Genomic DNA, 14,857 nt, shown 5'->3' on the forward strand with positions numbered 1-14,857 from the left:
CTCTCACGGTCCTAGGGACCGAAAATGGTCCCGCCCGATCAGCGGGCGAAGCCGCTGCTGCACGCCGGGAATCAGGCTTCATTCCCCGCAGGTCTGTTTAAGCAGCCCGCTGTTTTCCAGCAGGGGTCAAATGTGAAGCAAGGGCGCCACCCGGTGGACAAATAAAAAAATTACAACTCTAAGGCCTCCTCCAAAATGAAAATGAAACTTAAACATCGACGATCCCTTTGACCGTAATTAATTTGCAGTGACAAATAGCGTTTATAATGGGTTTCAAGGGGCAGAAATCGGCCACGAGGTTCGATAGTGGATGTATGCCTTTTATTCAGCCATTTAAGCTCATTTAAAAAACTCAGACTGAAATTTTAAAATAAAATGGGAAAAAAAATACATGTTTGAAAATTTGGCTATACTCCATTAAACACAGTGGAAATGGTGTGGAATTAAAAAACGCAAAGGCCACGAAATGGTCCCAGGTTCTACAGAGGGTTTTAAACACTTTGTTCTCCTGCAGGTCCAGTCCTGTCGCCACAGAAACAAGTCCTGACCCATGTACCTGGAACCATAGAAGAAGAATAAAATAATAAATGATATTTAAAAAAAGACCTTAAATCCCACAACATAAAAACATTTCGACCAATGAAATGCTTTAGAGTGAAGGACAGCAGTGAATCGCCGCTGACGTGGATTTATGCACAGCTGCAGGTGAGCTCACCTCACTGAAGGATGCATTTTTTCTTTTTCTTCAAACGCTTTCTTCCTGTGTGGCCTTCTGGAGATCAAAGAGAGGATACGATTGGTCGGTTTCTAGATATAAAGCTTATTTCATCATCAACACTAAAGGATGTTCTATCATCGTCTTGATGAGACCTTACAGCCTGAGCCTCAGCTCACCATGTCACAGGAAACACTAATGTTCAGGAACAGGAAGTGACCTCATAGACTCAGAGCTACATCACAACAGCCAGACTGACCCGGCTACATCACCATGGTATGGCAATCTCGACTCCACTCAACTGTAATCTGCGGCCGAGTCTCCGTCACTCTGCTGCAAACACTGAACACAACTTGATCTGTGTGGGTGGGCTGTGGGACAGGAAGCATTAAAATTTCCATGTTTCAGAAACAAACAGCAGCACTGAGCGTGCTCAAAGCCTGAAGCAGAGAGCACAGCGCCTCACTCTACCTGCTGGGCTGGTGTCTAAGGTGTTTGATGCGTTCCGGGGAGCAGAATCTTCCGGGTTAGGATCTTTGCTCCTGTTGACCTGGGTCACATCCTGCTGACTAGCTGTGTGCTGGACTTCCTGCTGCGCCGGTCTGGTGTCCACTTCAGACTCCGGACCCTGGACCTCAGCTGCGGGGCGTTCACAGAGGGCCTGGAGCTCTGAGGCAGCTCTGTCTGGCTCTGCTGGCTCCGGTTCTGGTCTGGTTCCAGCAGGTGGATGTGTGGGAGTCCGGACCTCCTCCCGAGGCTTCTCGGGAAAATCTGGCTTATCTTGGGCCGGTGACATCTGCGTGACCCCGGGGTGACCTGAAAAGGAGAACTTGATCAAACGAGCAGTAGTGACAAGAAAGTCTGCAGAAGTCCTGCCGGGCTCTCACCTTCGACCCCACCGTCCGGCTCTGCCCGTGGGCTTGTCTTCCTCAGCCTGCAGCCCTTCCTGATCTCGGCCAGCAGGTTGTCGACGGTGCATCCTTCGTCCCAATTGGCCATGTCTGTCCTAACTGCAGCACAGACACACGTTCCCCTGTGAGCTTAGCGCACGTGTCACAAACAACAGGTGAAAGCTGTCACTGCATCACCTGACAGCCTCACAGGTACAGCAGCATTTAATCTTTACAAACTTTCTTCTCGTCCTGATGCTGTCACATCATTTCCTTTAAATATTCAGCTGCTGATAAACTGTTGCAGAAAAATGTTGCTGATGTCAGCTATTGATTCTCGACCTGTCCGTCACCGGCCCTTCACATGTCTCACCTGTTCTCCACTTGCACTTGACCTGTCCTTCACCTGCCACACCTGGAGAGACAGGTGTCCCTCACCTGTCTCTCCATTTAAGGAGGGAGGATTTAAGGTGAAATAATGGTGTCTGACTTACTGATCTTTCTGGTGGGGGCTTCTTCTCTCAGTTTCCTCCCTTCCTCCAACCTCTTCCTCCTCTTCTCCTGCTCCCTGTGACCTTCGTTCTCCTGATCGAAGAATAAAAGGAACACACAGTTCAAACTTCAGCAGGCTAACCGGCCCCCCAGAGAGGGCGGAGCTTAACATTTACAGGGAAACAGGACTAATGTGTGGCAGCTACCACACTTTGTCACGGTTCAAGTCAGAGCCGATTGGCTGGCTGAGACATAGTTTAAATGACACATGCAAACGTGCGGCAGGGTATGAGTCCTGCAGACTGAGCCGCACTGCGATTGGCGCTGACCTTGAGGGTTCGAAGGAAGAGGTCTCTGAATGCCTTGATGGTGCTGAAGAGCTCTTCGAGGGAGAAGCTGCTGCTGTCCTCACAGAGGTAGGCGGACAGGTGCTTCCTCTGCTCCTCCACAGATGACAGCAGGAGTTGCAGCTGCTCAACAGCCTGCAGGCTCTCCTGGTAACACCACATAAGAACAACAGGTAAGTTCACCTGGAACAGCAGGTCTGTCCCACTAAAACGGTGTCAGTGAGTGTACAGACTGGATTTATCTGCCCGTAAAGGTGACAGCCTCATCCTGAGTGACTCACCTGTATGGTGGACAGGTACTGCTCCTTCATGTCGTCAGATGAGGAGGAAACGCTCCTCTCTGAGTTTTTCAGCCGTTTGTTTAGAGTCTTTGTTTCAGACTGAATAGAGTCCAAGCTGAGCCTGCAGGTGGAGTCAGAGGGCAACATTTAACACCGCTGCAGGCGAAACACCTGAGCTACCACGTCACAGACTCCACCCAGCAGTCTGTACGTGACTGAACTCCTATATGTGTTTACCCAGCAGCCTTTGCACAGATCTCCAGGTCATCGGGCAGGTTGAGCAGGTCGGGGTGATTCTCTTCAGCCTCCTAAGGGTCACAAACAGCAGCAACTGAATTATTATGAGAATACTGCAGTATTCCCCAGTATTCGTAGTATTCCCAGCATTACCTGCAGGATGTGGTGCAGCAGCGTGACTCTCGACTTGTTGGCTTTGGTTTCGGTCAGTTTGAGCAGAGTGCTGATCTTAAAGCCTTCAGCATTCCCCGTGTGAGTTCCCTGATGGACCATACATCACATGACTAAATCAGACTACCAGCCTTTACATTTTATTTCAGCTAAATAACAGACTGATTTATGATTTGGCAACTAAATGAACTGTCTTGGTAGACAGTCTGTTGGTAGATTTGTGCTGAGCTAATAGTTGGTGCTGAGTCACACCTGCCTGAATGTGCAAACAAATAAAAACAAAAAAAACAAACAAAACACTCCTCGGACGAACTGTTAGTGCAATCAACCTCACAGCTGTGATATTACTGCTTAGATAACTTCATAAAAACTTCATCAGAGGCTCCAGTTAGCTGAGGTGAAGTCCAGCAGTTGCTAGAGGCCCACTCCACAGCAGAGACACGGACATGACTTATTTTTCTTGCACGAAAGGACAAGCATCATGGTGCAGTGGAACCAGCATCCAGGACATAAACAGCTGCATTATACTGCTAACATCTGCACAGACAGCATGTTGATGCTAAACTAGCCAAGAACTTAAGGCCCTTTCGCATAGGATGCGGCACACTGACCGCTAGCTTGTTCTCCACCTGTCTCGCTTAGCGTAAAGGACCCAAACTCTGTGTTGTGCTGGCCGATGCGCTCTGCTTGGAAGTCTTTGACTTTGTGTCCTTCACAAGAGTTTGTGTTGAATTATGTTCAAATTTTTAATAAAACAAAAATATCGCTCAGTCATATAGATGGAAGAGTTTGTTTGTGTGGTTTGAGTCTTCGGGAAGAGAACTGCTTTAGGACCGTCACTGAGCATGCCACACAAAGTAATCAGATTACAAGGAGTAAAAAAAAGATTCTCACATAGTTGAGAAAGTTTCCGACACTCAGGATTAGTTTACAGAAGACTGGCAGCCGAGCGCTCTCCTTCACACCTGCACACAAAACAACACACACAAACAGAAACAAGATCACCACCACAGCAGCCAAACGTGCGTGTGCAGCCAGTGTGTTTGTTGTGTAGCTGCTGTGTGTTTGTCATGTATATACACACTCTGGCAGGCGCGGTCCAGCAGCTCAGCTCTGAGCCTCATAGTCTCCAACACACAGCTGCTCTCCTCACACAGCAACATACACTCAATCCTCAGAGAGTAACTGCAACACACACACACACAGCAAGTGAGTGGACCTGTGGTGAGCTGTGCTTATTTATCTGTGCTTGATGTGTGCTGCAGCTGGCGCTGTCCTCACACCTGGGCAGATCAATGAGCTGCAGGTAAAACTGATCTGCTGATGCCAACTTGTCCTGCTCTGCCAGATGAGACTTCAGGTTCCCTACCTGAGGAGGGAAAGATGAGATACAGGTCAAGTACAGGTGAAGGACAACTGAAGCACAGGTGAGAGACAGGTGGAGAACAGGTGAAGCGCAGGTGACCTCTGCTCTGACCTCATGTTTCTCTGGGAGGAGTTTGATGAACTGTTTCAGGGCCTCAACATCAAACTTTGATCGGTCTCCTCTTCGGATGAGATCCACAAAGTCCTCGTGGGAACTGCAGGTGAGACAGGTCAGGTGATACAGGGATGGTGATGTCACAGCACAGGTGTTTTTATTGGCTGCAAGACTCAGAAAAAGAACAGTCACCATTTGAAGTGCTTGAGGAAGATGTTGAGGTTAAGGCTCTTCTTGGCGTCGATGAAGGACACCTGTGGACAGAATTGAACATGTGGATGTGAAAAAGGTAAAACGTGTAACGCCACACCTGTAAGGTGAAGACAGAGAAAGCTGCGGCACCTCTTTGGGCTCCGTCTTTGACTTGGTTCTGGTCTTGGTCTCAGTCGGAGGGAGACTGAAGAGGTGCTCGATGCTGCAGTAATCTGGCTCCATGGAGTCCAAAGATGTTGACGTCCACAGAGACTCGTGGCCTGTGGACACAGAGTGACGTCAGCTTGGATGAATCCTGCACCTGACCTGGGCCAACACCAGGCCTCACCTGACACCAGTCTGGATGGAAGTTTCTGCCAGTTCAGCTTCTTCATCCGCAGTGTTGGGCAGGGGGTGTGGCTTGAATTAGGAGCGGAGCTGCTATATAACCTGCCCAGACTTTGAACTGTCTCAGCTCTGATGTCACCTGGAGGAGAGGGGGGGAGTGGAGGTCCAGCACCAGGTAAGGGTGGAGGAGCCATAGCACCAGGTAAGGGTGGGGGTGGAGGGGGTGGAGGGAGAGGAGCCATAGCACCAGGCAAGGGTGTGGGCGGCAGTGGAGGGGGTGGAAGGGGAAGAGTCATAGCACCGGGTAAGGGAGGAGGAAGAGGGGGGGCATAGGAAGTGGGAAGAGCCGGAGGCAGTGCTGCTGCAGTGGGGGCTGTCGGAGCATCTTTGGTGAGTGCCTCTGATTGGCTGGGAGGACTGTCTGGTAGTCTAGTCTGGACCGCCCTGTCGATGGTAAGATTGGCTGAGTAAGTCTTTCGGGGGAGGAGCTTCTCCAGCAGGTGATCTGCAGAGTCTACCTCAGCTGCGATCAAGAAAAACAGAGCCGATGAATTCACCTTCGCCTGATCCTGTGAAATGCCCTCAGCTTTGATCATACTCTGCCTGCTGTCATTTATACAAACTGACATAAAACAGGGCCTGCATCTGAACCTTAAGGGACTCTTTACAGGGGTCATCGTTTATATAGAGAGGACACTTCTACAAAGAGGCGGAATCAGAGCTGGACCCAGTGATCTGCTGTTGGATGCACCCTCATACTTACCATCCTGAGCCAGCAGGGTGGCTCGATCCATCAGCAGCTCCAGAGCACACCAGACCTCAGCTCTGTCCGGACCCACCAGCAACAAGGCCTGAAGGATGGACAGCAGCTGCACGGAGGATGGATGGCTGGACACCTGAACGCAGAGAGGGTCAGGACAGGTTATTTTGGCTACGTTCACACTGCAGGTCTTAATGCTCAATTCCAATTTTTTGATCAAATCCGATTTTTTTGTCTGCTCGTTCACACTACAAATAAAATGGGACAGCAAACGCGCTCTAGTGTGAACCCTCGAAGCGGCCGCATGCGCAAAAGAAGACGTCACCCACAACGCGCTCTGTTTAGACCCAGAGCAAATAATATTGTTTGACTGATGGCCCTTAATATAAAGACTTCGGACTTTACGTTTCCCAATTTTGCTTTAAGTTATTTTGTTATTTACATAATAATGTAGATAACCTAATAATGATCCTTATTGCTGTTTTAGAGGAGCACTGCTTCAAAGGATAGTTGCAGATTTCTGTCAAAATCTGCAGATTATACAGTACAAATAAAATGTTCACGTTGTCTTCCCAACAGTTTCACTAACATCTACACTGGATGGCCGGAAGCGTTCGCGATGTCTTCTCTGGCGCTTCTGCGGCGCTGATAATTGGCGTCCGTCTTGTGTCAGTGACGTACAAGACGGATTTAATGCGACGTGACCATCAAACAGCAGTCGCATTCTAAAACATCGGATATGTATTGGATTCAGCACCACATACGAAAGTGACCCAGATCAGATTTGAAAATATCGGATTTGTTCCGTTCACACTGTCACACCATGGTCGGATAGATGGGTCGCATAGGGTCAAAAAAAGAAAAAAAAAAAAAAGAATCGGATTTGATGCGCTTTCGACTGCAGTGTGAACATAGCGTCTGTCTCCTTACATTTCTATCATTGAAAAGAGAACTACCAGCAGTGTCACTTTCACAGATGCTGCGCCAATCGCTCTGAAGGTGGCAGTGTTGGGTTCTGTAGTTTAAACCAGTGTTTCCCAATCTTTTGGAGCCACGGTACATATTTCACGTTAGAAAAATAACACAACATACTACCAAACAAAAATGTCACAAAAAGCATATTGATAATTTTTCCCCGCGCACCATGTATAGCAGAATTGGTTCAGTTTGTTTAGATGTATCTGTCGGCAACCAATTTAATTAGAGCAGGTAGTTGTACTCCCCTCTAGTGGAAGATAATGTAATTGTTCTGCCCATTACTCAAGCCGATTGCTTAGACCAGCGGTCTCCAACCTTTTTTGCGCCACGGACCGGTTTATGCCCGACAATATTTTCACGGACCGGCCTTTAAGGTGTCGCGGATAAATACAACAAAATAAAACTAGTACCGGTACCGAAAAAAAGAAGATTTATTCATAACACACGTGAAAAGACCCAGGGAAACCGAGTTAACGATAAAAACGATAACAAAATAACTCTGACAACCGATAAAAACCCTGAAAACTAAACATTTCACGCCTGAGCCTCTACTCTCGCGGCCCGGTACCAAACGACTCACGGACCGGTACCGGTCCGAGGCCCGGGGGTTGGGGACCGCTGGGCTTAGAGTACCAATTGGGTGGAATAAGATAATCTTCCACGGCACACCTTTGTGCCGCGGCACAGTGGTTGGGAAACATTGGTTTAAACGTTCCAGCTTGAGTCGCATCACTCTTTAAACTGTGGTTACCATGGTGTAGAGCATTGTGAAGACCTGCTGGTGGCTGCTCATATCAATCCCTCCGTACAGCCTCTCCATCTCCTCCATGTCCTCCGACAGAGAGTCTTCAAACACGTCACACTGGATGTTCAGGTCCTTGTCCTGCGTCTCCCTGCACACACAGGCAGGAAACTGATTGGAAACACGACTGATTATTGATTAATAACTGATGTAAGCAAAGTGAGAATGAAGCCAGTACCTGAGCCTGGGGAGCAGGTTCAGCAGCTGCAGACCTAAAAATCACAGACATATATATCACTTCTTATTTTGGTCAAGCAGCAGGACACACTCACACCATGACGACCTCTGAGGGTCTGACACTCGAGCCCTCAGCGAGACCTGACTCCAGGAAAGCCTCCGTACAGGGATGTGATGTCACACTGTGACAGATATCAAGCTCCTCCTACACATAACTCTGATAACAGTTTAATTCAACTTTATTTATACATCGCCAAATCACAACAACAGTCACATCAAGGTCTTTCTGTTGTGAGGTAAAGACCCTACAACATGATGAAAGCAGTGATGTCAGCAATGACATCATGATGATGATGTCAGGGGTGATGTCAGATTGGTGATAAACAGTTCGTTTTACCGATGAACTCCTGCCGCACCCGGTGCCTTCTCCTCAGCTCCTCCTCCTGCAGCACGAGGACGTTGACCATACTTAGCAGCGTCACCATGTAGAGGATGTTGTCGGTGGCGTGAAGCTCATTCATGATCACGCTGAAGCGATACTGCTGCTTCTTCAGGCTCTGAATACAGACGCAGGAAGTGACAGGTCAGAGGACGGACACGGTTCGTTTACACCTTCATTAAACACAACTTCCTGCTTCAGTCTGACTGAAGTGTGATGATTAAACACTCCTAATAACTGTGTCTGTGCGTGTGTGTGTACATGTTATGTTTAGACATCTTTGTGAGGACAGAAAATTGGCATGCCACTATACTTGTGGGGACCAACAGCCCTTATGGGGACAAAGTGCCCATCCCCACAAGTTTGAAGACGTGTCTGAGGCTCAAAATGTGGTTTTAGTGTCAGGGTTACAGTTAGGTTATGGTTAGGGTTAGGCATTCATTTTTGATGGTTAGGGTAAGCAGCTAGGGAAAGGGTTATGTCAATGAGATGTCCTCACTAAGATAATAAAACGAGTGTGTGTGTGCACACGTGTGGTATCCCATGATTCCATGCTGTAAGTTCAGAGCCTGTGAGAACAGGCTGGGCGGGGACGATAAGATCTGCAGCGTCTGAGGTTCAGCTGTTTGTTATGGTGTATCTGCAGTTACGCCCTGATGGTACACAGACCACGTCGTCGTTGCTCTCACCTGGCAGCGAGGAGCTGTGGTGGAGCTTTGTGAGCTCTCTGCTGACTTAGGTAATCAGCCAGTGGCTTTCAGTTTGAGCTGTTCTGCTTGTCATGTTAGCCTTGAAACTAAGTGAAACTGACTCGCACTTCCTTTTGCTAACGTCCTGCCGATAAAGCTTTTCAAACCGACCCAAATGGCCTGCTCATGTCTCCCCATCCAGCTCATGCGACATCTGTTGGTTCGTCCATCAAGCAGGTAAACATGCCCCTCTAAACAAATGAAATCAGCCAAGAGAGCCTCTGAAAGTGACCTGGACCTACAGCAACATTTAACTGTTTATATGACTGAGCGCCAACTGTCCTGACTGCCATGTGAGGCAGAGTTCAGATTACTTAAACTGATCTCATGAAATCACAAATCACCTCAGAGGAGACCGAGAAGGAAGGGAAAAAAGGAAGGACAGGAAGGAAATAAGGAGAGAGGAGGAAGTGGACGAGGACATGAGCATACCTTGTAGTTGTCGAGTGCATCGAAGACGAGGTGGTGTCCCCGAGGGTCGAAGACGGCAAGAGCAGCCAGCAGCTGGAACAGCTGCATCTTCACCATGACATTGGACGTGTCGAGAGCTGAGGGCATATAGGAGGAGGTGGAGTTACCGCTTTCATAAGTAATGACTCTGAGTCGTCATCTTCACCTCACAGGTACACCGGCTACCTGCTTAGCTTAGGCTGGAACAGCCACCTGAGTCTACCTGTTGCTCAGGGTAGCGTGTAAATATGATTTTAAGGTGGTTTTAAGGCAGATCTGCTTCATTCTAACTTTCTGGTCCTCCACCCACCTTGAGCCAGCATCCTGATGTAGCCCTCGTTGTCCAGGATGAAATGCAGCCCTGCGGACGAGTTCATGATGGTCCGGACACAGCTGACGCAGGTGAGCTGCAGCAGAGCATCGGCGATGTGGGCGCAGCCGCGGCCCGACAGAGCCTCCAGCGCCTCCAGCAGGAGGTCCAAACCCTGTAGTTCAAGGAACTGCACCATCCATGACTGATTACTCACCTCCAGCCGCCGCTGCAGACCCGAGTAGTTCACCACTGTGGGAACCTGGAGGGGCAGAGTGACCATCGGTCAGAGCTGTGAGACGCCCTCTCCTTCCCCTGCAGGACTCCTGAGGTTCTGCTTCTTTCCTACCTGCAGCAGTCGGATGCAGAGCTCGGGGTCAGCGTTCTCCAGATTGGCCTCCACCTTGCCGTCAGTGACTGTGGCGGGGCCTCTGGTCAACTGGTCCTTTACCGCCCCCCATTTGGTACTGGTTGCCATGATGACAGGCTAAAGGTTTTACCGATGTTTGAGCTGACGAGGGTTAAAACAGATACAGGTAATCAATCACAAACAATCAATGACATCATCATCTTTTTAACGTCCATGACAAGCAGACCTGACACAAGCGATGACATCACGCCCGTGTCAGCCTGCCTCGGGCTCACAGTTTCACATTCATTAACACATCTCTGAGTCACAAACTGAGCTCCTCCAGTGGACGCCTTTATCTGCTCAGGAGGTCAGAGTCCTTTACTGTGATTGGACTCCATTTGGCTTTAGTTGTGTCATAAATTATTATTTGAATTATGTTCCTGACTGACAGCTCGAGTACACTTCTGATGTGGACCAGTTTTAACTTGGTTTTATTCAGCTCCGAATCAAAGCTCCAAATCACAACAACAGTCACCTTGAGATGCTGTACTGTCTTTGTACTCTCAACAATCATATGAGTAAGAAGTTTTGTGACAGTGGCAAGGAAAACCTCAATTTTAACAGGAAGAAACCTCCAGCAGAGCCAGGCTCAGACCAGTTTGGGAGAGGGAAGGAAGACAGGACAAAGGCACTCTGTGGAATGCATGAATAACAAGAAACAGAGAAAAAGAAGAAGAATGCAGTGAATCAGGCTGAAGGATCAGCTGATTAACAGACTGATAATAAAGCACATGATTGGCTCCAGTAACAGAAAAATAAACACGAAGCGCTCACAGCTATCGTGGCTGTGATTTGGAAAGTGAATGAATCAGACTGAAGGCTACGTGAATCCTGCACTCAGTGTGTTGCAGAGTCTTCATCAGTGAAGAAGAGTGACTGCACGTCACAGCGTGGTGGGTGAAATATGTCAGCTATGTGGTATTTCTGGTATTCAGTGCGTGTGCATGTCCTGACAGCTGAGCACGCTCGCCACATTAACGCGCCGCTGTGAGAAAACCTGAACTTTAAACTTGAAAGGTGGAGTAGGTCAGTCACATGGTCAAAGGGTGTTTCCAGAGGCCTGGATTCAAATCTCCCCCGGGGCATTTGAATCCCCCCCCCATCCAGCCAGCCTTCCTGCGTCAGTAAAGCTTCAGAATATTAAACACAACCATGAAACTTTCAGACTCACTGCAACATGGTCCTAATAAAGTGAGCACTGACTGTGTAAACCAGCAGAAACACAGGCAGGAAATTCACCTGTAAAGGTGTGTGTGGGTGTGTGTGTGAGTGAAGACAGACTGACTGGGGGGAGAAATTCCTTCTCAGCAGATGAGCTCAGGATAAAGACTCTTCCTCTTTTTGGACAGATGCTTCATCGCTTGGTTAAACTGTGGCCTCCTCCTCACGCCCGGCAGCAGAACTTTAACCACGGAAACAAATGCTCCTCATCAGCAGCAGCAGGTTTCAGTCTTCAGAGAAGGACCGGCAAACAAACTCAGCACTAGTTGTTCCAGTATCGGGAAAAACTGAGGGATGATCCTTTAAACCTGAAGCTCAGGTGTTTGTCATCATTTAACAACTTAAACAGACCTTTCACTGTACACATGCGCATATCTGTCAGTGGTACACCCTCACAGAAGAACAAATGCATTGATCTCAGTGCTGATGGATCAATACAGTGATTGGATAAGAGCAGACCCGCATGCTCCGATTCAAAGGTTCAAAAGTTTAAACACAGTTGTGGCTAAAAACCGCTGACAGGTCGAGCTGTGCCTGCCAAACCGGACTCCCTTCAAAATTAATCGAATTTAGTGTCTGAGCTTCAGTTCACTCGGTGCTGTGGTGGGTTCGGCTCAGCAACACCGGCCGGAGGACGGAGCAGCTTCAGCCGCTCCGCTGCTCCCACAGGTACAGGTGTATTTCACCGGGAACAGAAGAAGCTCATCACACAAACTTACCTGGAATCTGTCACTTGTGTCAAGCCAGCCTCCAGTTTGTTTTACGTTCCCTGTGTATTCAAAGTATTACGGAATGGATGTGGAAACCGGATTTCAAAATAAAAGCCAACTTCGAGTGAATTAACAGGTATGTTAAGAACATAATAACATATAATTTAGGCTTTTTTTTTTTTTTTCAAACTCTAATGTTAGATCTATATGACACAGCCTTGTACCCTAATTGTGCCCTGTCACTATCAAGGCCATCTTATTTTGCCTTCCAAAATAAAAGCCTTTTCAAATTGTCCATATACGACCTACTCTTTTAACGATTTCAAAATGCTCTTAAATGAAAAATTCATGTTTCAACAGGATAATTCCACTTTAGATCAACAGTATACAGCCCCACAGTGATACCATATCAATATCAAGTCATTCTGATTTTGACTTCCAAAGTAAAAGCCTTTGACGATGTCAAAGTAAAAGCAGGAGTGACTAAAACAAGCTCTCTTCAATTATTTTGGGATGTTATTTACTTATCAATTGTGAAAAAATTGCTCTGAATAAACAGAGAAGCAAAAACGCTCATGAACTGGCGTGGAGAAAGACGTGTCTGTGTGAACAGGGAAAAAGCTGAACGTGGCGCGGCGCTTCCACGTGCAGTGTCTACCGTCACTCACGAGTAAAAAGACTGCAACATTAAAACCCCTGGAGGATCTTAGAAAAATGCATACACTATTGGTCTTAGAGCCACAAATCGACCACGCCCAAAAAAGTGCTATAAAAAATTTATATATTAATATTTTTTTCCACTTTAAATTAGCCAATCTTTTAGACCTACTTCTCCTTGAAATATTCATGTCAAGTTTTAATTACATTTCGCGGATTTTAACCCTTTATATCCCGGTTTCGTCACATGAGCGCACTGCTTTTTTTGCCCCAAAAAACAAAAAACTTGAATATTTTCCAAAAAAAACATTTGAGGTAATATTCAATTGTTATTATAATTAGGCCTTTGGATGGACTAAAGATTGGCACCAAGAGTCATTTCGATCGCCTTTTATTTTTTTTCCAGGAGCGCATTTCATAAAATGCACACTATCGACCACGCCCAAAAAGTGCAATAAAAATATTAAATATTAATTTTTTTTTTCACTTTAAATTGGTCAGTCTTTTAAAACTACTTCTCCCTGAAATATTCATATAAAGTTTTAATTATATTTTCGTTGTTTTAACCCTTTAAATTACAAAAAAACTAAAAAAAAAACTAAAAAACTAAATATTTTCCCAAAAAAACATTTGAAGTAATATTTGATTGTTATTATAATTAGGCCTTTAGATGGACTAAAGATTGGCACAAACAGTCATTTCGATCGCCTTTTATTTTTTTTTTCAGGACCAGAAAATGGTCTCCAGGCGGCAAATGCTCCTCCTCTAGGCCGAAATAAGTGCATGTTGCCGGGGTAAGTCGCGACGATCACCGGGGCACGATCACCGGGGACTGCTTTTTCCAGCCCACACGTCCGATACCACGTGACAACAAATACGTCATTTCCTGTTGACTAAAAAAAAAAAAGCACCCTCTCATGGTCCTAGGGACCCAAAAATGCTCCCGCACGATCAGCGGGCGAAGCCGCTGCAGCACGCCGGAAATGACGCTTCATTCCCCGCAGGTCTCTTTAAGCAGCCCGCTGTTTTCCAGCCCCGGGTCAAATGTGGAGCAAGGGCACCACCCGGTGGACAAATAAAAAAATTACAACTCTAAGGCCTCTTCTCCAAAACAAAAACGAAACCTAAGCCATCACCCAGATGTTAACGGTATAAATCCTGCAGTGAAAAATAGCGTTTATAAAGGGTTTCAATGGGGCACAAATCGACCCTAGGATTAATAGCGTAAGTTTATCGCTAGCTTAGCCACTGAAGCTAATTTCCGGAAGTCATACTGAAATTTTAACAGTAAATGTGACCAAACTTTTTTTTGCAGACTTTCGCTATATTCCATTCAACACTGTGCAAATGGCAGGTAATCAAAATTTGAAAATAGCCAAAAATAGCCACAAATCGACCCAAGGCCCTCCAGGGGTTTTAACATTAGCATTGGAGGCTAAATAGAATTTTCGACACATCTCCTCCTCTATTAAAGCTCGTTTTCAGCAACCGAACACCAAGAAACATCAAGAAAACCTCACTGCGCCGATAGAATACCGTGAATTTTATATAAGTTTGAATAACTTACCGTTTGTGTAAAATACTCCAATGAGTACGGCAGGCATCCACCACGGTGTAACCAGCAGAAGCACATGGAAAATCGGCCCGGCAGAGCAAACTATTTATTGATCCACGGGTTTACCTGGGCAGAAGCCCAGGGGCCTGCCAAGTTAAATAACTCTCTTCAGAGTTCATTTGCTTGGACTTGAATAACACTGTTTAATAACTCCAACACTGAACACTATTTGAATCAGAATGTGTTAAAATGACACTTTGAGAGTGGAAATCAACTCTAACATCTTTAACCCTGAAATTTTAACACTCCAGTTTTTGCTGTGTATATTTAGCCACACTGATGTTTCTGTTTTTAGTTCAGATATTGTCATCATTGTGGATGTTTTTGCTAGACGCTGTAAATGTGTAGTACGTGTGTGCCACATATGTGTTATAGGCAGGAACACAACGGTTACATCATTATCATACAGCATACGGATGATGAT

General features: G+C 46.7%; 1 protein-coding gene across 6 annotated transcripts; it reads right to left on the minus strand.

Moving 5' to 3' along the window:
- Positions 1-183: 183 nt before the first annotated feature.
- On the minus strand, positions 184-14,850 carry LOC112432445 (inverted formin-2-like). Of its 6 annotated transcripts, none has more exons than XM_076881559.1 (25): positions 14,386-14,850; positions 10,168-10,329; positions 9,819-10,080; positions 9,491-9,606; positions 8,268-8,427; positions 7,872-7,905; positions 7,643-7,784; positions 5,917-6,049; positions 5,155-5,676; positions 4,956-5,086; positions 4,806-4,867; positions 4,611-4,713; positions 4,417-4,502; positions 4,218-4,318; positions 4,028-4,098; positions 3,116-3,223; positions 2,963-3,033; positions 2,726-2,846; positions 2,427-2,591; positions 2,100-2,190; positions 1,603-1,725; positions 1,187-1,531; positions 1,018-1,086; positions 716-772; positions 184-556 (listed from the first exon to the last, which is right to left on the minus strand). In XM_076881559.1, the coding sequence occupies exons 2-24, from the start codon at positions 10,294-10,296 to the stop codon at positions 717-719; spliced, it is 3,201 nt and encodes a 1,066-aa protein (XP_076737674.1). In that variant the 5' UTR covers positions 10,297-10,329; positions 14,386-14,850; the 3' UTR covers positions 184-556; position 716. The 6 variants fall into 6 exon arrangements, with proteins under 6 accessions (XP_076737674.1, XP_076737675.1, XP_076737676.1 ...); XM_076881560.1 differs by lacking the exon at positions 14,386-14,850 and adding an exon at positions 11,516-13,862; XM_076881561.1 differs by lacking the exon at positions 1,018-1,086 and having other exon boundaries at positions 185-556.
- Positions 14,851-14,857: the final 7 nt, after the last annotated feature.

This window comes from Maylandia zebra, unplaced genomic scaffold, assembly GCF_041146795.1.
Source record: "Maylandia zebra isolate NMK-2024a unplaced genomic scaffold, Mzebra_GT3a scaffold20, whole genome shotgun sequence".
Classification (NCBI taxonomy): domain Eukaryota; kingdom Metazoa; phylum Chordata; class Actinopteri; order Cichliformes; family Cichlidae; genus Maylandia; species Maylandia zebra.

Coding starts and splice junctions, on each gene's coding strand:
- LOC112432445 (XM_076881559.1), bottom strand. CDS start 10,296: ATGGCAACCAGTACCAAATGGGGGGCGGTAAAGGACCAGTTGACCAGA. Junction 5,087..5,154: donor TCCATCCAGACTGGTGTCAG/GTGAGGCCTGGT, acceptor CTGTGTCCACAG/GCCACGAGTCTCTGTGGACG. Junction 2,191..2,426: donor TCTTCCTTCGAACCCTCAAG/GTCAGCGCCAAT, acceptor TTCTTCGATCAG/GAGAACGAAGGTCACAGGGA.